This window comes from Aedes aegypti, chromosome 2 (assembly GCF_002204515.2).
Source record: "Aedes aegypti strain LVP_AGWG chromosome 2, AaegL5.0 Primary Assembly, whole genome shotgun sequence".
Lineage (NCBI taxonomy): Eukaryota > Metazoa > Arthropoda > Insecta > Diptera > Culicidae > Aedes > Aedes aegypti.
Genome location: NC_035108.1, coordinates 216,279,775 through 216,302,470, shown reverse-complemented (window position 1 = coordinate 216,302,470; position 22,696 = coordinate 216,279,775). Strand labels below are relative to the sequence as shown.

The window sequence follows — 22,696 nt, the reverse complement described above, 5'->3', positions numbered from 1 at the left end:
TTTTTTTTATTAGGGTGACCATTTCCGAAATAGGGTGATCAGAAAAATCACGATTTTGCAAAATTTTTATTTTTAAAAAATTATAACTTTTGAACCGTTCGACCGATTTTCAATCTTTTTAGACGGAATGTTGACTTCTCAGAAAAAAATGAAATTTTACAAAAAATGTGTTTTTTACATGAAAAAACTCAATAGTTTACGTTTTTCCGTGTTTTGAAGGCCTCGGGACCAAAGGGTCTAGCGCTGTTCTCGTTTTTTCTTGAAGGTTCAGAAAATTTTACGTTTACTGTCAAATTTTCAGCCATGTATGTTTTTTAGTTTTTGAGATATATTTTTTTGAAAATAAAAAATCAGTAACTTTTCATCGGCACACACTGTAGATCTCAGCGCATTAGATTTTTAATGTTTAAAAAATATCATAACTTTTGAATGGCTCATCCGATTTCCAATCTTTTTTTATGGAATGAAAGCTCAGAATTTCAACTTTTCAGAAAAAAATAGAAAAACGATAGAAAACTTTAAAAAAGTTTTTTTACATTAACATATATGAAAATTTCTAACAAATACTAGAAATTTTTATATTTTTTCACGTTTAAACATATTTTTATCAGATTGTTAAGCTTTCATTCTATAAAAAAAGATTGGAAATCGGTTAAGCTGTTCAAAAGTTATGATTTTTTTTAGTCCTGTCGTTAAAAAAAAACAAATCCAAAATGTTTTACGTATGAAAACTAAAATTGGGGTTTCCTCGGATTTTCTAGTTAAATGTGTTCGCTACTTACCATTTAGCTAAATTTTAACAGCCCAAAAACTCCACTTATTATTTTTTTAGGGAATGTCTTATTCTGGAGAATGGTTTTCTGGGAAATAGGCTTCTGGGAAATGTCGTACAATCTAATGATTGTATTATTTTGCTGAACAAAAAATGTGAACACTAAAACGTGTATGGTGAAACCGTCTGTAGCTTATATCAATTACGAGGCTCACATTGTTTAATAAGGTTATTATAGATGTATACCATTCAGTGACCTAATTTATGTTAGTCCATTTCATGGTAGTATGATGCATCTCGAAAAAAAATCGAATCCCTCCCCTTTGAACGATTTTGCGTACGTCATTGGTATACGGAAGAGAACGGGAGACGGCGTACGGACGCGATCAGCCTCCTGACACCGCCCATACAACCCCATTGAAAAATAACGAGCAAATATCTATGGTGCCCAGTGGAAAGTGGTTCCCATTGACAACTCAATTTGTGTAAACAAATAACCGTTTGAGGAATAACAATCGATGATGGCGAAATCTTTTTCTCCGAAAAATTTCTTTTCCCCAAAAACAACAGTTACCGTTTTGATTCATATTACGGACACTTAAGGCCTTAGTAAAGTATAACTTAGCATAGAGTATACAAAATAAATCATTCTGTATGATTTCTCAGCGTTATCGAGCGTCGGAAACCCTTAGCTTTCGAATGGTGGGTAAAGAATTCGCTTCCGCATGTTGAATAATTTTAAATAAAACGAAATGTGTGGCCTTTTCATGATTCTTATTCCGGACGCTTTCTCACTTTTGCCTCATAATCCGGACACTTTGATTCGAATTCCGGACAGCTCATGGAAATCATTGATAGAAAAGTCAAACCATCAATTGAAGTCGTCAAGCAACTAAAGAGACGTCTAAGGCAGTTGGACATTATAAGTTTGCATAGATTTTTTATGAAAAAAGATTATTAAAACGAGCCACGAAAGTGAGAACTTTTGAACAGCAAAAATTGAAACATTTCGTGTGAAATGTTTCCTATACAAAGTAGAGTGTCCGGAATTTGAAGCTGTCCGTAATATGATTCAAAACGGTATTCGAACAAAAAAAAACCGTTGCAAACTATTGGATTGTAGTACAGCAAGTCAATTTGGGTTGATGAGATAAGCTAGAAACACATTTTAGTATTGGAGGAAAAATTCCCTAATATGATTAGGCCAATGTGCGTTGTTGCTCTTGAGTTTAATGCTGACCACGAAAATATGGCTGCCTAGCACCGGGTTGGACGCGATATTATCGAAAGATGAAAGCAGCACTTTGATGGGCACCTACTTGCCACAGAGACACAGGCACAGAGGGTCAGGATAGTGGAAGTGATGGCTACATCGGCATAGCGGACGGTGGAAACTAATCAGCTCCCACGAAAGGTTGAAGTGAAGGATGCTACTCAATAGCTTAAGATTAACAGAGCCGCTGGCAAATATGGTATCGGAACTGAACTCATCCATATGGACCCGAAGAGATTAGCCGCTTGCCTGCGTCGACTGATAGCCAGAATGTGGGAGACGGAACAACTACCGGAGAAGTGAAAGGAAGGCGTTACATGACCTATCCTAAAAAAAAGCAACAAACTGGATTGTGGAAACTATTGTGTAATCTCTATCCTAAACGCCACCTACAAAGTGCTATACTCATCAACACAAAATAATATTACATTATTCCTATTGCAATAGCTCTTTCTCGTGCACATTGTTCGAAAGGGGATCAAGTGTCACCAAACTTTTTTAAATGATTCGCAAACATGTTTCAAATATAAATACCTGAACAACATTTTATAATCATCTCGTGATTTATGGTCATGCAAAACATGTTTATTGAAGAGCATGCGCAGATTTCTCATCAAAATTTGATATCCCTTTAGAGTTACAAGAGCATTTATAAAATCTGATGAAGCCTACGCTAACTCCCCTCCACAGTTCCTATGAATTGATTTTAAATATCACACTTACCATGCGAATCTGCTGCCACTGCAGCGCTGGAATGTATCTGACCATCGGAGGCCGATGTGGGAATGACTGACGGTACCGTCATCACGACGTTGGATGACGTGGCCGCCGACGTGGGCTGCTGTTTTGGATGCAGCACCGTCAGCGTAAGCGTATACTCTGCACTTCGGAAGTGGTCGTCCACCTGGGAACAGGTCAGTTTGAACACCCGATTCAGATAGTATGCCGGCTTCTTGTTAATATAAACCAACGATTTCAGTATGTGTTGGTAGTTTTCAATCGTGTCATAACCGATCATTTCGACTCCATCTTTGCTGATTTTGGTTTTGATGTCGAACTTGAACAGCGATTCGTCCGTTCCGTCCTTGTCGTCGATGGTGATTTCCTCGTGGTCCGGGTTGAGGCTCGGGAAAACGATGACATTGCAAGAGTCAAGTTTTTGCAAAGCTGGACGGATTTCTTTGCCAGTATAAATACTGATGTTGATTTGTGCTAAGATTTTCACACCATCCTTGATGTCTGGATATGACACGAGGTGGTTTGAGTTTCCGGTGATTGCAATTTGTGGCTTTTGATCGACGGTCAATGGTTTATCGACGAGAATTTTGTTATATAAAGTAGATGACGCGGTAGCTGGTGGAGATGAAATGTTAGATGATGTCACCATAATGTACGTATCAATTGTTGGTAATCGAATTGCTTTTTTGTTTGGACAACTGACTGTGGTCATAACTTGAATGTTACGACGTCCAATCGTTGGGTTATCTTTCGTATTGATGTACTGAATTTGCTGAAGCAATTGCTCGATATTGCTCTTATTGCTGCCTTCAATGATGATTTTGTTCATTTGTGTGTTTGACTGAATTTGTTGCTCGGGTTCCAAAAAGTGGTCTGGTGGAGGAAGAAGTTTCTCAGCACAGTCGGTTCCACAGCGGATCTGTTTTGGTGTGAGAATTTTTCTCAGTGACAGTTTAATTTCGGAAATGTCACCGCTGAATCCATGCTTCAGACGATTTTCCGATCCCTGATAGCAAGCTCCGATGGCGAGTGTGGTATTGATACCATGGGCAGCATGGAGTGGCCAGTCGTCAATCACTTCTGGATTGCTATGGCGGTCTTCAACGTTGCTCTCGAATTTAATGCCATCGATGTAAAGGTCAATTTTGGGCAAATCTACGTTGATTGTGTAATGATTCCATTCGTTATCGCAAACCTGAGGAACCTTCCAGCGCCATTCTGCTGGACTGAAGATGTTCAAATCACCGTCGTTAAAGTTTTTACGCAGCAATAAAATAAGTCTGCAATTACGGACAAATAGAGCCATATGATGGCGATTCATTTTGTGGTCGTCAGCACTGCAAATGATGTGTTCCTTGGTGTGTTTATCGTTGGTAGCAATGCTATGATGACGGAACATTGTCATAATGCTGAACTGATGAGCTGCAAAGTCCTGAGATTTTAGCACATTCTTTGGAATAATGGCACCGGAGCTTCCATCGAAATGGAAAATCGATTCTGTTCCTTCATCGTACGTAAGATCCTTTGTCCATTCAGTATTTTTCTGCAGAAGGTCTACCATTCCACTCTCAACCTGCTCCTCTTCATTGAGCTTTTTCAAGCACTGGCTTGCATCTCGGTCACAGCCAAAAGAGATATGTTTAGTTTTGAGTGAAACCGACGATTGAATAACCATGTCTTCTCCTTTGCACTGCATATCGCATAGTTCCAGGTGTATCTTCGGGAACAAGGACACACTCTCCATTGAGTTAGCAATGTAATCAATTCGCTCGGCTACTCCCATGACGTGTGCTTCGCAAACTCTTCGCACTCGGATATTGACCATGACGGGGGCGGATTGCTTCATCGCACAGTCGTAGGCTACGACCGACAGGATGTGGTTATGGGATGCTTTATGTGACAATGGCTCTGTATTTCGAATCGAGCCTTCATTGTCGATTGTAAAAGGCTGATCACTGGTGAGAATTTCATACTTGCACACGTCGCCAAACAGTGGCGTGCAGTCCTTGTCTGTTGCTTCCACTCGGATGATTTCCTGATACAGACGGCCTTCGTCCACCTGTAATCGGAGAAAAGAAGGAAGGGGAAAATGAAGCGTTACTAATTTATATTGTCGTTGTTTTACGATGAGTACACAACACAGTGCAGAATCTCTTTTGCAATTAGCGCAAAATAATTCGTTCCAAATGCATCAGTGATTTCCAACCTCTCGTGAAATGAGACTCCCTAAAAATGTTTTCGGGCCTAAGTAATATAATTGAAAAGTGATTTAAAATAGATATGTTAGTAATTCGAGAAGATATTTTATTCGTCAAATCATTTTCGGATCTATATTAAACATATCCTTCCAAGACATGTTCAATGAGAACTTTCACAGTACTTCCACCTCAAAAACATACCAAAGTGTTTTGTTCATATCTTCGTAGGTATTTTAACTTAAACATATTTTGATTTTTTTGTACTAAATGTTTACTTAAATTTATGACATTTAAAAAAACATACTGAAAATTTATAGCTTATTTCCTAAGGAATGTATCGACCATAATTTTAAATTAATGCGTCATTAGAAGCGTAATCTTATATTCTTTGACGAGCATTCAAGAAATTTTGGTGAAAAAAATCTGAAAACTATTCAAAATCGATGAAACAGTCATTCAAGTCATCGTCCAAAAAATTGTGCTCACCCCTCAGTATGGTGTATCGTGCAATAGTTTGGGTTCACCTGAACTTTCTTCTAATCTTAAAAAATCACTCATGAATGCTGATATCCTCAAGTACCTTGTTCAAGACATCCAACGCCGCAATGAAGCGAATCTCATAGGTCGTTCCGTAAACTCGTTGTACAATTATTATTATTAGCCTGCTGTTGAAGTCATCGAGGCACTTACCAAATGAGCCTTCTGCAGATAAGATCCTTTACGCTTTTCGCTTTGGTTTAGTCTATTAGGCTCATAAGCATCCTTGAACCTTCGATGCCGACGGCTACAAGACATCGGTGTGCTTCCAGTCAGTAGTGGAAGTTGGTGAAAATCGATAATGCGATGCAAAGCTATTTTCTTGCCCCCATCGAAAGTGACTACATAACTAGTTACCTACATGTGTGTATCCGTTCTATTGGCTAGGGCACTAATCATCGACTTGATGGTGCCTTTCGCTACTGAGCTAGCAATTCTGATTCAAACCGCTCACCGCATGTACAGTATGTCCACAAAAAAAATACGAAAATTGAACAAGTTTCAGCTCAATAATTACATGGTCCTCTTTCGCAAAGCGCACCTCTCTCGGAAGAATTAGATGCCCATCCAAACACAATGCTTTCTATATATATGCAATGCTTAGCCCCCGCATTATTTTTTATGTATTGAAATACCACACACTACTCGCCAATGACGTGCTGGATGAGATTTCTATAGTCCGGGCTTTCGATGGGTCGCGACGTTCTCAAAAGACCGGTTACGGAACATGAGTCCGTTGCTCGATAAATACTTGTTTTAATAAATTATGAATCGTGGCTTATGACTAACTAGCCGAGTGGAAGCTTGCAATTAGATAAAATGGACAAATTCATGTGGCGTAGGGGTAGTGCGCCCTATCTAGTGAACAGGGAGTCATGAGTTCGATTCTCACCGAGAAGACGTGAAACTTTTTCGCAAATTTCACATCAATTTGTCCATTTAATCCAATTGCAAAATATATGTAATGTTCAGTTATTTGGTAGTTGTTAAACTTCCACTCGGCTGATTAGCCGTAAACCACGATTTATAATTAGATAAAACAAGTATATTAACTTTGCTGTATAATTGTTCAATAAGAGTCAAAAAAAGCGATGCATACTCTGATGATGAACTTTACATCTTTAAAAATCACTTATAGTTGTTGAAAATATAAGTTTGTTCGGTTTCTGAGGGTAAAAAGGTCTTAGAAAATGTATTATTCATGTTCATTGAGAAATAATAAGAACTTATCTAACTTGCCTTTAATATTCGTTTATTTTTAATAAATTAAAATATTAAATTAACAGCGGAGCCTTTGGAGAAGAGTTTTGTTCCTTTGGCTGAAGTCAATTTAGATAAAACAAGCTCATAGTTTTTCGGCAAAATAGAGCCGCATATCAACGTACATAAAATATCAATCACGGTTTTTCAGAAAATGCATATCAAGCTTAAATTAGATGAAAGTTTCCAGTGCTGAATCAGTTTTATGATTTGACATGAGTGAATGTTCGATACAAGGCTTTGGCTTTAGGGCATTCTCCCTAATTCCATCACCCGGACTGAACAATAACACAGAATTCCATTGTCCCGAACGAACCATTATCCCGAATAATCATACTTTGATCTGTTATTGAGAAATTAATTACTGTTGATATTGATATTGGCTTTCCATTCCCTTTTCATTTTTCTCCACATAACAGTTACTGTTAATATTTTATGCTTATCGCCATTTAAGCTATATGCTATTTTTTTCTACTTATGCCGCTAATTCATCCATTTGTATCACAGTGTCTAATCGATTTTTGCAACAAGGGGCGAATTTTATGTTGCAAAACCTGAATGTTGAATTCGGGAATTTTGAAAGTCACATGTTTTCATCATTCCCATCATTAAAAGTTTCAGAAAACGAATGGTAACTACTAAGAATGATGCGGAAAATGTCTGGGATCCTGCTTCAGTTCAACTTTTAAACTAAGAGCAGCTTGTAATCATTACAAGCACCATCTGAAGAGCACACGTGTTGTAAACATGTAGCAAGACCATATTGAAACTAGCAGGTTTCTAGTATACAGGGTGTTCGCATATTATCCGTACAAACTTTGATGGCATGCCTCTATGCAACCAAAACAAAAAAACTTGATCATTCCTACATGGTTCAATATTTTGACCTTTTATATTTATGAATTGGTCTTTTGAATTCCTCTCTTTAGGAATTCAGGGAGAAATAATCTTTGAAATGGCTAGTGACCCTCGGAAAAAACGTCTCCGATAAATTGTTATATAAAAATCTCAGCACGAAGCATTTCGAAATTATTCAAAAATATACATTTTGTTAACATATCTCAACGATGTATCTAAAAAGGAGCATTGACATTGATTTTTATTGTTTTTAATGAGAGATAATCTTCCCCATATTTTGTTGTTCGGATAATTTGCGGCCACTCTGTAGGTGACATTGAGGATGGTTTCTAATGGGAAATTTTTTCGACTTATCTAAATATACATATACTCTTACGCAATAATAAAGAAGAAATTTTTAAATTGAATACACTGTAAGTTTTCATATATTATACGGCAATTATTATGGAAAAATCCTATCTGAAATGATATGTAAGGAATAAAAAAAGGAATAAGAAGATATCCATCAAATATTTACTGCAAAATAAGTTTTTGGTACTTTTTCAATTCTTGTTCTCGAAACACCAAGCGCCCAGAAATATATTTTATGATGATTGCTGAGATTTGGGAAATATTTTGCTGTGGGTAGTTTATAAGCCTCATTTTGACACGTGGCAGATAGCATTTCTTGATGTATTCAAGTAACTGGAAGCTCCAGAAATATTGTTATTTTTCGTGTGTTTATTTCTAGCAATTGTTCTGTTTGAATAAAAAAAGAATAAATTTTTGACTGATTTATAAAAAAAAAGTTAGAGTAGAGGACAAAATATTTTTTTAACGAGATGAATATTTTTTGGAAGTATTTGTAAAAAAAAGCGAAAATAATAAGGCATTTACTGTTTAAAACTATAAAAGTGATCCCGTTTTACGGTACCCTACAATCGTACAGTAGTACATCGGTCAGCGATTTGAAAACTATTGTTGTTCCGGATTTATCACGGTACTGATTTATTAGTACTGAGGTAACCCTACTTAAAAAAATAGTAATCACTTTAATTTCAAGTTCATAGCTTGCGGCACATTAAAGTTCATGATTTAGCAAACTAAGTCTAAAGAAGAATAGTTCAATCTTTTTTGGACGACCTGGATACTGGGTTGTTCCTAACAGCTGGTTCCCTGGTGGAAATGGCAATTCCATCTTTAGACTTGATTTGCAAATTCAGATACAGATACAGATACAGTACATTGACGATTCTGGAACCTAGCTTGTGACATATCAATCTTCATGAATTTGAAAATCAAGTCAAAAGATGGTTCAATCGTCTTTGGATGACTTGACCGCATGCCGGATTGTTCCGGATTGCCGGTTCCCTGAGGAAAATGGCCACTAAATTGGCGGTTCTAAAACATAGTTGGCGAAATATCAAACTTCATGACTTCCCAAATCAAGGCTTAAGAAGGATGATTCATACGTTTTTGGATATCTTGTTCACATGCCAAGTTGTTTTGGATACTCTGTTCCCCAGGGGAAGTGGCCATTATATTGGTGGTTCTGAGACTAATCTTGCGACCTATCCAACTTCATGAATTTGCAAATCAAGTATAAAGAATAGTTCAAAAGGTATAGGATGACCATGCCACATACTGTTTCAATCCGGATAACTGGTTTATGATCAAATCCAAAGATAGATCAGATTATGTGAAGATATGTATTGTAAATTCGGGGTTAAATATTTACTCCGCAGAACAACCTTGAAATAACAGATGAGTATCTGTCAAGCCTGCAGTTGGAAATGTTGATATAGCAATTAATCACCTTCACTAAATTTTATAAACTCTCTAACTTACTCATTTACTTCTTACATCAACTTATACATTTTCTCATTATCTGACGTACAGAAAATTTTGCTTTCCAAATCACCCAAAATCCCATATTTCTTGGCATAACAGACCACTTTGAATTTCGTAGCAAAATTTACTTTTTCCCACAATAAAAACTCTTAATCCTAGTTTACACGCAATAAGAACCTGAACTTCAAGACGATTTTGATGACTTCCAATATCCAAAATCTTGTCAAAATTAAAACGTATATGGAACGTGTACCATTTATGACCATAGTGATTCCACATTTGAACATACGCGGAAATAAAAAAAAAACGTTTTGAATCATTTTGAATGTGTATAAAGGTATATTTGATGTCTTACTACTGAAACACCAAAAGCTTTCCAATATTTTTTTAAACAATCAAGCTATTTCGTATTTCACCATACGAAATAGCTTGATTGTTAAAAAAAAATAACCATTATGACCATAACTGGTACACCCACCTTAATTCACGACTGTTTTATAAAGCTACTGAATCGCGAGATTATGCGAGTACAAATGTTTCGTATGGTGAATGAAAATGGTGTTTTATGTACGAAATTTTATTCTACGAAATGTATATTGAAAAGAATACTAAAAGCTGTTTGTATCAACTAATGAATGAAATGTATGATTCGTTTTAATTATCAGTGTAAAAGTTTCTTTATACTTGATATGATGATTTTCGGATATTTAATGAGTGATACTGTACATAGGAAGGATGGCGAAATCGATGGCATACAGATCAATTTTTGTGTGCAATCCTTGTCAGCTGGAAAGGCACAATTTCCACCGTACGGCGCGACATTGCCTGTGCCACACCCCACACCACAGACAAAGGTTGTAGCCGGCAAACGTCTATTTGAATTTGTGTTCCCCAGGCTCTGATCGACGGCTACCGATAACGTCGTTAATGGTAAAGAGTGACAGTATACCTATAGTGACAGAGTAGCGAAAAAGCTTTGTGCTGTTCTGCATTGGAACTGAAAACCATTTGACACAGATAGATACATCAGAACGCTATTAAATGCTCTCGGAAGATTTATGGAGCATTTTGCTATTAATCTGTTTCGCAAACCGTCCGGTATGGATAGATTCATGGGATATCTTTCAATCTGTGAACACCTCCAGCCTTTGTAGCACGGTTATTTGAAGCTACATATGTTACCTAGACTTTTTTGTCGGAGCAATATCACACCTTTGTAAGAAATTTTATTATTTCAGAATATGTTATCAGGCAAAATGATAACTACGACAGTTGATAGTTAAAAACAGACCATACACACATTTATCCGAAGAAAATTTGAAAGTATTCCTCACTGCATTCGAATATGTAATATGATTTTTCAGACCTAGTCTATAATAACATAACTTTTCCGAACGAATCAAATTTAAATTCTTCATATCTCATGAAACAGATGACGAATTCTTTTTTTTTGTTTTAACTTCCTCATCAAAAATCCATTTCGTTACTTCCATTGTTATACTTCTGAAAGAACACTGTGTCACACATCAGCTACCCGCTAGTATTCATCAAGCATTGAAGAGTATGTATGCATGTATAGTCGGGAAAAAAGGAAATGAAGAATCTTTGACTCATCCACCTGATGGAAGTATTTCTATGAGATCCACCGTTTGGAATAAAAATGGTATTTAAGTGTAATGTGTTTATAAAGATGCATATGTTTTATAAGATGCATTTCAAATTGTGTTCGAATAGTAAATCTGACAAACAGTGGTTTACAACAAGGTTGTATTTCAATTATATAAAAATTGTGTACATTGCATGATACATACATCATAGTAAGGGGTGAACCCAAACTTTTGCACGAAGACTTGAATGACTGTTTCTTTGATTTCAAATAGTTTTAAGATTTTTTCGTCAAAATTTCGTGAACGCTCTTCGAAGATTTTTATTCTAATGGCACATTGATTTTAAATTTTGGTCGATTCAATGCTGAGGAAAATAGCCATGCTTTTTCAGTGCGCATCGTACCTTCGTGCTGTGCGTACACGTTTTTAAAAACTACCTAAAGCAATGCAACATTACTTTTCAGTGCTAAAATTAAAAACGATAATTTTCAGTGCTACTAAAACAGTAGTACTATGTTTTTCCTACTATTGATCCCTTTACGATCCTTGTTTGGACCCGTACCTTCGATTTTTCGTTGGACCCGTTGGCGAAAGCTAGCGGTGGTAATCCTTCTTGGACACCGTCTTGGGAAAAAAACCTCTTAGGAGGTCTCGTCTTCTTTCGTTTATTTACTAAACATGGTTGCAACTACAAACAGAAGGAAGGGTGAAGCTCTGAATTCACAACTTCCTTCCAAAAATTGGGATTTAAAACTGTCACTATACGTGGCAAGAGTGGAAGACAGGACGTTTCTCCGGAATGCGAACTTTTTTCCAAGAGTGAAATGGATAATGTTGATAATTGCATCGAAATGAGCAATCAGTTTGATGCTCTAGACAAATTTTCCGAACACCAAGTTGAAGCAGTCTCTAGCCCAGGCTCTTTGATTCAAGTGAGGAAGCGTTGATTCAAGTGAGCAAGCATTAATCATCATTTTTCCCCTTCCCCATCTGATGTGGTAGGCGTCATTGTTGCCTAAAAATGGAAGATCACCAGCACTCATACACTGAGGATGTCTGTTAGTCCCAAGCAGTCATCTGGTTGGTTCCTTATGAAAGTGCAGCTGATCTGGCGATACTGGAGTAGCAACCATGGGCGGCCAACCAAACTCAAGCTCAAGCTCGTATTTTTGCGCAAAGTGAAGATTTTCCGTCTTTTTTTGTTGATGATAGAAGTTTATGAAAATATAGCTGGCTTTGTGTGGCTTCATGTCAGGGCTTTATAAATTATCCCTATTTCTGATGTCATGCGAAAGAACTATACAAATCTATCCTTTTTACATTAAAAATGAGAAGATATCCTTAAGGTAAAGTGGTCAGATGTGTTTTTCTCGAAAATTGGACTAAATTTCACATTTTTAACAGTGTCGAGTAAAGTGTTACAATTAATAAAGTATCGGTAACGCAGTCTTTTTTTTTTTTTTTTGTTAAAAAACGTGTTTTATTTTTTAACACGATGTTTTGACGCAGGTTTTGTATCAGTTCACACCTTCACTAAAGAATTCTACAGATGAAGTGTGCAAATTGTTTCGAAAACTAGTTTAAACTATCATAAAGTTCATTTAAATTGAGTCATGTACCAAAAATTATTCAACTGGACAGTTAAAGTTAGCCATAACCCAAGACGCAAAAGAACGTATCATTTTTATACTGAAGAAGACACCATACCTGCGTCGAAATGTCGGGTCATTTTTTTACAAAAAAATCTGCGTTTCCGATATTTTATTAATCATTAAAAATACAGTCGAACTTTCATAGCATAGAACAGACTGTCTGTACATGTCAATGGTTACTACTCCGTGATTGATCGGAACTGGTAAGAATTGCACTTCGATCCAAATCAATAAGGGATGGGAGTTTCGCTTACTCTCAAAGTGCAATTTTAGCAGATCTCATATTATTGATCAATTACGGCGCAGGCCAGGTTTTTACAGTCAGTTGGGATGGGGAAGGATTGTAAGGGTGTAATGCTTGTTGCTCCAAGAGGCCAAGAATACCTCTGCATCTCCACAATCACCACGGGAAGAGTGTTTATTAGTGAGGAAGGGAAACGATCTGGGAGTCACCTTTGTTTGGTGATGTGATCCATGGATAAGGAGGAATAATACGACTTTTATCTTAAACTGTTTTGGCATTTTTTATCGTGGTGAAAATATATTTTAATATAGAAAATTGAAAAAATGGTCGACATTCAAAATGTCGAACTAATCAGAGGTTATTTTTAGTGATGACAAGAAAAGAAAGCTATGTATAATAAAATTATATTTAATAAGAATAAGGGTTTATGCTAGGGGCCTTCCTTAGCCGAGTGGTTAGGGTCCGCGGCTACAAAGCAAAGCCATGCTGAAGGTGTCTGGGTTTGGTTCCCAGTCGGTCCAGGATCTTTTCGTAATGGAAATTTCCTTGACTTCCCTGGGCATAGAGTATCATCGTACCTGCCACACGATATACGAATGCGAAAATGGCAACTTTGGCAAAGAAAGCTCTCAGTTAATAACTGTGGAAGTGCTCATAAAAACACTAAGCTGAGAAGCAGGCTCTGTCCCGGTGGGACGTAATGCCAAGAAGAAGAAGAAGGGTTTATGCTGACTAGAGCTTTCAATCCCGGGAAAATTTCCCGGGAAATGAGATTTCCCAGGATTCCCGTTTCCCGGGAAATGATCACCTGATTCCCGGGAATCCCGTATTTCTCGGGATTTCTGTATTTCCCGGGTAGTTCTATTAAAAAGGATTGACCATCCATTTTCAAACCAAAACTATCGTATAATTTACTTTTCATATCATTCAAACCAATGACATTACAAGATCATTAGTCATATTTCGATATTGATTTGTAGTTTTTTTGTAATCAAATAGTTGTTGATAAAATGGGTAGCTCTTTGACGATGTTTTTTTTTTCCAAAATAGATTATATGCTATACAAAATACAGGAGATCATCCATGAATTGAGTACGCTCATAAAGTTTTCATGGATTTAATTGTCACATTTTCCATCGTTAGACTCTAGTTGGTTTTTATTCTAGTGCTTGAAAGGTTTGATTTAATGTTGGTACAGGTCGGCCTCGATTATCCGTTGTATCGATTCACTCCGGATAATCGAATCTTCCTAATAACCGAATCATTATAAGAAAAAATTAAAATCTGCATTAAAAGAACTTAAATATTGTTTTATTTCGTTGTTTTATTTATATAATGCAGTGGCGTAGCCAGAAGTTATTTCTAGGAACATTAGGGGTCTTGGGAAGAAATTATTTTGACCGGCATACAAAAAACCTTTTTTTTCAAACCCCCTTTTTTACCTACATCCAAAGCTGCAAAACCATTTATATTGTATATTGCAATACCAAATTATCTCAAATTTATGCATAAAATCTCAAAAACAAAGAACAAACTCCGGATAATCGAGTCTAAAAGTCCAGATGATCGGATCCCGGATGTACATATTATTTGAACTTCATACGATTTGTCAAGAATAGTCTCCACATGGTCTCAATATCATAATTTGTGTTGTTCTGAAGCCAAGCGTGCTTTATTTTCACGTTTTTGAAAATTTCCCGGGAAATGGCAAATTTATTTCCCGTTTCCCGGGAAATAAAATCCCGAGAAATTTGAAAACTTTAATGCTGACACTTGAAGTGACGAACCATCCAAAAGTTGTTTGAAACATACTGAAACTATGATAGAATTTTGAAAAATAAGTTTAAAACCCTTATCAATCTCCTTAATTTAATGCAAATCGATTTGAATTAGTGAAATAGTCATTTTATAAAAGAAACCGTAACCCTTTAGTATGTCGATATTCATAATACAAACATATCAAAGATTATTTTTGGTAATGACGAAATATATGTACACTAGAATTATTTAAAACAGAATAAGGGTTTATGCCGACACTGGCAGTGTCGAACCATCCATAGTTTGTTTGAAAAATACAAACGTAACGTTGTCTCGATGTAACTATGTAATCATTAGCATGAAACGAGCTCAACAGTTTGTAATCCATCGTCGACTGAACATGAATATCTTTTCGCAGTCACACAACGTGAACCGGATACAATTGACCTTGATTCCATCGCTCGTTCCACAGGAACATGAAACCGCATCGCCGACACGAAAAATAAACGAACACTATTGTTTGGGTTTCCCCGAAGCACTGCCCAGAATCGCGCGCAAACGGAGAGACGGGAATCGCACCGGTGGATTGAAAAAAAAAACAAGAATCCATTGAAAATACAGTAGAACTCTTTGCAGAAAAAGTAAAGTGTAACGTTTAGAAGCAAAAGTAAAAAACGAAAATGATTTTTTGTGTATTACTGAACTTTACACCGGAAGGATGCATTCATGTCGGATGTAAAATGGTTTCAGATAAATATTTCATTGAACAATTCTCATCTTACTATATTTTGTTATATAATCTAGTTTCGTGTAAAAATGTTAGTAGATGTTTTGTGGTTTTCTCTCCATCTACTAGGGCAAACATGCCGAGCTAACATTGTTCTCATTTCTCTCTCTTTCGTATTTTTTGCACTGCAGAATAAAATGCCCGACGTCCACCGTTGTGCCGTAGCATGATATCGTCAATTTCAAACTACAGCTAACAGTTAAGAGACTGTCCATTAATTACGTAAGACAATTTTGGGTTTTATCAACCCCCTCCTCCCATAGTAAGATTTTTTGTATGAAAATATAAAATAAATTGTTTGGCGCGTAAGGAATCTAAAAACCCTTACGTAATTAACGGACGACCCTTAACATAATGTTTAGGTCAAAATAGATAAGCTCAAGGATTCTTAATGACAAAATTAAAAATTAAAGATTGTTTTTTTTTGCAAATGAAACTCTGTTCTAGTGTACAAAAAGTATTTAGGCGGCTATAAAACACACAAACGTCATAGATGTATAATTACGTTTTGAAATAACGATAAATTAAAAAAAAAGCATTTTGAATTGACAGCTAGGAAAAAACATCATGAAATGAGGGACATTTTCATGATTTTAATGAATTTCGGAATATTTTGCGGGTCACTTTTCAGCGCGGGACAAATGTTCGAAAGCAGGACTGTTCCGCGAATAGCGGGACGTCTGGTCACTTTACCTTAAGGTGTTTATTTTATTTTAGACGTGTAAATGGACGATATAAAGATATGGACAAAATATTTTTGTTTTTTTTTTATTTGACCCAAACATTTTGTACAGGAGTGTATCTCCGCTTTTTAGTTAAGAAAGTTACAGATAGGTTGAATATCCATAAAACAATCTCCAAGGAATAAAGTGATTGAACAGAAAAACGGTGTGCCGAATCATCTTGATATCTTTTTACTAAATTATCAAATGTTCTGAAGACACCACGCTGCGTATTTGATGTTTACTGAATTCAGACAAGAAATAGAAACAAAAAGCTCTTTGCTTGCCTGATTAAAGATACCGATGTATTCTAGATAAGCTTATATCAAGCAGATCTCGCTTTCAAGTAAGTGTTACAACGTTACATTCAGGAAAATAACTTTCGATCTGAACGATAGACGCATACATTTTAAGAAAGCATATTTAATAAGCTTTTTGTATTTTGACACAATATTCAAAAACATTGTATCACACACACACACACACACACACACACACACACACACACACACACACACACACACACACAATATTCAAAAACATTGCCTGATAGCGTCACCTTTCATCGTTCGAAACGTTTCCCAATCATCAATACGAAACTTGAAAGGAAAATGTCTTGGGGCGGGGGTTGAGATCAAGTATTTCATTTTCTTTTCTGGAAACCGAGAAACGAAAGCAGCATCCTGAGAAGTAACCGAGTATGTATCTGGTTTACAGCAATGATGACGTTCGTCGATGGTATTGGTGAATCTGAAGAAGGAAGTACCTTCAGCTTTCGTTTCTTTTCGATATGACTCCGTACGGAGAGCATGGTAGATGATAGCAAGTCAAGTTCTAGTACCTAGGGTAAGTTTTCCTTTGGAGGAGGTAGTGAGTTTTGACATCTTTTGCACAACGAAATTACTATGTGATGTTTCTATGATGTAGGATTGGAAAATCTTAAAGCAATTGAATAATATAAGAATTCAATGGATTATCTTAGTAAAGTAACCATACTTCCACTAACAGAACAGTGTTCCTATTATAGGAGCAAGGATTTTGGCAGCAAATCGTGATTTTTATACATTGGAATGATAAAAGGAGATGCAATCTATAAGTCAATATTTAAAATCACATGTTTTATGATTCTATCAGCACATTACAGCTGTTTTCCTTAGTTGCTCCACTACTGGTACACTTGTCCTAGTTTTTCTGGAAGGTTTTGACGTAAACGTACCTTCGTATAGCACTAGTTAGCCGACCCGACACTGATGCCACAACCGGGACCGGTAAAAGTCGTTTCTGCTCTATCAGCTTGTTAACAGTTGGAACACAAAGTGGGTTGCTAGCCTTGCCAAAGGATGGCGAGAAATGGATGGGAAAAAAATCAAGCAGACGGAAACGTTTCCGAACATCGATCCTTGAAGTTGGAAAATTTATATAAAGCAATTGAGCGGATGATTAACAGCGATATCGAAAAGTTGTAGTGGAAGTAGTGGCAGCGCAGAACAGAACAGCTGTACTGTTTCATCAGTTTAGATGTGGCTGATTACCGATTGAGACGGAATATTTATGTCATGTTAAGGGTGGTCAGTTAGTTTATATTGTACATTCCGAATATTTTCGACTCATGGACATTAAAAAACTATGCTGTTGAAAATGACAAGAGTTCTCAATTGAATAACTCTATAATATATACTTCAGCACGACCAAGCTGTGAATCGAGGATCTTTTCGAACAGGAGTTTTTCTCGACTTCCTACACACATGCAAAAATAATCAATGGCCTAATTTAGTTTTACTTAATTTAGTTTTAATAAATTAGGATGATAGTGTTTTTTAACACAGAACACCTTGATATAAGAAATGAATGTAATGTTTGGAATGATACTAGAAGAGAACCCCATAATTTGTAATACATTGAATTAACTGCTTTTATCCCATGTGGAAGATGAAAATACTTTTGGCCTGAATATTGTTGATGTATTCATGTGTCTATTTTAATAACGCTGATAGATAAAGTCATTCACGCTTATTTCTTTTGGCAAATTGCTCCTCTTTGCTGACAACCGTTTCTTGTTTATTTAACACACTTCCCAACAGATGGTAAAAAGATATTGTTTTCGTTTTTGTTGATGGTCTAATTCCAAGTCGATAGCGGGTTAAGAAATGAATCGTCATCGCTAAAACAAATCGAAGCTACGTATAAGTTGGTTTTAGGGTAATCAGTCATTGTAATACGGCAAGCGTCATGTACCTAGTGATGAATGAAACACTAAGACCAGACGATTCTCAATTTAATTAGGTTTTTTTCTGGCTATGTGAAGTTTACATCACTTACTTATTAACCAAATTAATATACAGTTAACCGTGACGCGATTTCAAATAAATATGAATTATATAAAATTGCATAATTTTAAACTTACTCGATAATTCTTGGAGTCCAAAAGCACTCCTCTACCAACGATCTTCCCAGAAATCAATTGAAAATTTTGGTGTTGCCCACTTTCTTTCTTTTTTCCCACCACTTTCTCCTTGATTGATTGGAAAAATCCCTACAGAAATCGATCATGTTATTGAATCTTTCAAAGATTCAATGAAAAAGTAGTGTCAAAATAGATTATCTGAAGAACTTTGTGGAGGCTGCAATGGATCTTGGAGTCATGCACAAATTATGTCCTGCTCAAATAGAACGTGACAAACCGAGCAGGAGAATACCTCAAACAATATCTCAAAAAAATATAATACCCCGAAAATATCTCATGATTCTTCGAACATCAAACTGATAATTAGGTCAGGTATTGCAATGCTGTTATATTGGTTATTAAGGATTTTCATTCAAAAGTAAACTTTTTCAATTGTAGTGCAATACTGATTGTATTGAACAATTATTTTAATACCGTAATCCGGGGGTAATATTGATCGGCATGATTCATCTCGTAAAAAGTTTATTAATTAAACATTTTCAAAGCTTTAATGGTGCTTCTGTTTCGAATATTCATGCACTAATGAAAAAGAGGTTTGTTCGAAAATTGCGTTTAGTTTATGCATAAATTTGTTAAATTTTAGAAGCAATGATTTTTGTCATTTTGGATGACACTACCCAAGATTCATGTCTCACACAAGTTCTGCTAACGGTATGAGCTATAAAAATGCGATTGGTACTAAAAACGGCATCGCCAAAAACAATTCCGTTGTCAAAACTTTCATAAACTTCAACGAATTACTTTTAAGAAGGTAGAATTTTCTTAGGAAAATTCCTACCTGTATACGTATTCCGCGGATCGAGATGTTTTTAATTTTGAAATAACTCAAAAACTGATCAATGTTGACCCGGAATACGGTACTATAATAAAACCAGTTTCGGGTGTTGCCAATACCTGGATTACTGAACAATACCTAATTATGGTATAATATCAAGAAAGGGTATGCACAGATAGGTGTGAGTTATTCGTTCTTGCTTGTGAAGCCTTATAAAATTTTTGGAGGTTTCCTTAAAAACCGTGACCATGGAATAGGGAGGTGATCGAAAAATTCCTAATCTTTTGCGAGGAATCTGCCAAAACTTTGTTATAGTACTTTTTTTCATTCATGCCAAGAATCTGCCAAGTTATTTTGAAATAAATTCTAATTTCTAAGAAATCTGTATAAAATTTTATCTTTTCAATAGATCTATGGAGTTCGTCAAGAATGGATCTATGGATTTCTGACAGAACTTTCTTTAAAACACAAAGAATTCTGTCATGAATTGTTTCAGGAGTTCTAGCAAGGAACATACTAGAAAGTTCATAGGGATTCCTCCGAATATTCTGAAATTCACCTATAAATAAAAAAAACTCATGCATTCGCTCTCCAACTCAGCTATGAATCAAACCCGAATTCGCGCTTTCGAAATTAGACTTTTTATAGGAATCATTTCAAGATTTGTTTCCTTTTGTTTTTTGTTAAATTCGTAAATTTTTTTGTTTAGTCATTCCTCAAAATAATCCTATGGATGTTTACTCTTGATAGCTTTGTCAAGATTTTGCCTTTCTACTTCAGAAACTTCTACCTATTATAGTTTCTTATAGTTTCTAGTCAACTCTTTCATAAATTCTTTCAGTAGTTCCACCAATTTCTGGGTGGGGTACGAGCAGCCTTAAAGAAGATCGGGTAACCAACCCAAGTGGGAACTTCGGTCATATGCTGACAGGGAAGGGGGTTTGGAGGAGACGGAGTGTAAGGAGATGGGACAGCTGTGCCGATCTCAGTAAACACGAAAGTTCTATCAGGATAAGGATGGGAGGATCTTGACAGATGATCGTGAGGTGATCGAAAGGTAGTAGCAGCATTTCGACGATCACCTGAATGGCGCTGAGAGCACAGACAATGCATTCTACCCGATTCTACCCGATGAGTTTTTTTAATTCTTCATGAACATCACCAAAAATAAATATGTATATATTCTTAGCTTTCATGATTGTCTGTAAGGGATACTCTTAGGACAAATTCTTGTATGACTTAAAAAAAATATTTCTAGATTATTTTTAAAACATATTCCTCAATAAAATCATAGATGAATTTTCGAGGAATTCGTGAAAAAAGTGATGTAGAAATCTATGAATGAAACTCGGAAGAAGTGATTGAAACACTGTTTTGGGTCTCCCCCTGACAAAACGCAAATTTCCATGTTCAATTTAAAGCCTTTGGTTTCGATATTTTCTACTATCTTGTGAAAAGACAATTGTTGTCTGTACAACAAAGGCGTGAGGTCTCCAATATGTTGTTGGGGCCACTTCCATGGGACGTGGCTCCACGGTGCTCCCCCGACCGTTATTAGCAGAAAAAAATCTCCATGAAATCTGTGCTCACCAGTCATTTTCTATAGTTAAGCTGCATGCCTGGGCAAAATTTTGAAAAAAAAAAAACGTGGGCCTGTTTAGAAGAAAAATCGAAATAAGGTTCAAAGCAGGTGTTTTTTTAGTTATTTGTAACCTCTAGGCGGAGTTTTGAATGAGATGATTGTCGAAATTTAGAGCTACGTCGTTTTTTGACGGTAGCTACTAAAATCACTAATTTTAAATAGAATTATTGGGCATTCTAATACCGGTAAGCATGTTCAAATGTTTTCAATGACACATTGCACTCACATGCCGTTAAAGTCTTTCACAATTGACTGATTTTCCGGTGTCCGGCCATTAAGCCGAACGCCATTTGGCCGAATGCCATTTGGCCGAATCAAGAACAAAAAAATCATTTTTTCAACGCTGATGCGTAGGATTCATAAGTGTGGCCCAATAACTGATCTTCTAGTTAATTTGTTGATCTTTATGATGTGGCGGAACGTCGTGTTTGTTTCTATATAGGTGCTGCAGAAGAATACATAAAACTACCCGTTCATTCAGGACGAAGTTGTGAACTCGCGTCAAGGCTCTGAGCCCATGGTTGATTTGTCTCTGAGCTAGTAACGGTGTGCTAGGGTTTGAAATGTTTTTGATAATTTCAAAGAACAAAGGCTATTCTTACAACTTATACTGATTTCATGACTTTTATTGTCAATAATTCAGCTTATATTTAAATTGGTAATTTCACCTCCTTTAAATCTTCGGCAGTTTTTTTTAGTTATACTGATATAACAATTATTTGCAATACACTAGCTTAAATTTTTATAAGAGATTTTTCTTTCCTTTGATCATAGGCTGTTCTTTCATATTTTGTTTTTTTTTTCATAGTTAATAGAACTAAGGCTTATTATACGTTCATAGAGCCTTATTAAAAATTAAACCGAACGACTCGTTGAAGAAGCTAACTGTTTCTCTGTTGTGAAAAGAAGAAGCCAAACTTGTGATTGCTAAAAATTAAATTATTTACTAAGTACTATCAGAAGGATTGATGCAAATCGATGTTACAGAAAGACGAATAAGTCGTGAACCGGTTTAGACGGTTTAGACGGTTTAAACGCAATGCGAAAACATATACTGCCAGCTATTACTGCTAGCAGAGAAGTGAATAATTGCTTTCATTTAGAATGCTCTTCTTTCAGCATTAACTGTTCCTTGAACTAAAACTAAAGAGCTGTAGGATTATTTGCCAGTTGTTGAACGGTCAAAATGCTCGCTAATTGTTGAACACGCCATAAGGAATACACGGACTGTAGGTGAGGATTTTAACCATTCAACATTGACCGCTTTGCCCTATATCAATGATGATTTATCCTTCTTTAAGAATAAACAGTTTTTTGAAATTCAGCTTTGCAATTCATTATAAATGCATGCTAACTGTAGTTCACTATTGTTTTCAATTTCGGCTAAACGGCATTCGGCCAAACGACATTCATTCAGCCAAATAACCCGGAAAGATTTTCCATAGGCTCAAGCAGAATAAAACATAACGGAGCCAATTTTGTAATGTTATTATTGATCATAAAATATTGTTATAACCTCACTAGCTGCCCTTCGGCAGCTCTGGCTAGCTTTGTACTACCCCAGAACATAAACCTCATT

At 36.1% G+C, this 22,696-nt stretch overlaps 1 protein-coding gene across 5 annotated transcripts in view; it reads right to left on the bottom strand.

Annotated features, from left to right (window-relative positions):
- LOC5578270 (calsyntenin-1) overlaps positions 1–22,696 on the bottom strand; it is a 362,527-nt gene that overhangs the window by 14,177 nt on the left and 325,654 nt on the right. For all 5 annotated transcript variants that reach the window (XM_021843974.1, XM_021843973.1, XM_021843975.1 and 2 more), the window contains one exon: positions 2,769–4,842. In XM_021843974.1, coding sequence (XP_021699666.1) covers positions 2,769–4,842 — 2,074 coding nt within the window. The remainder of the gene's footprint in view (positions 1–2,768; positions 4,843–22,696) is intronic.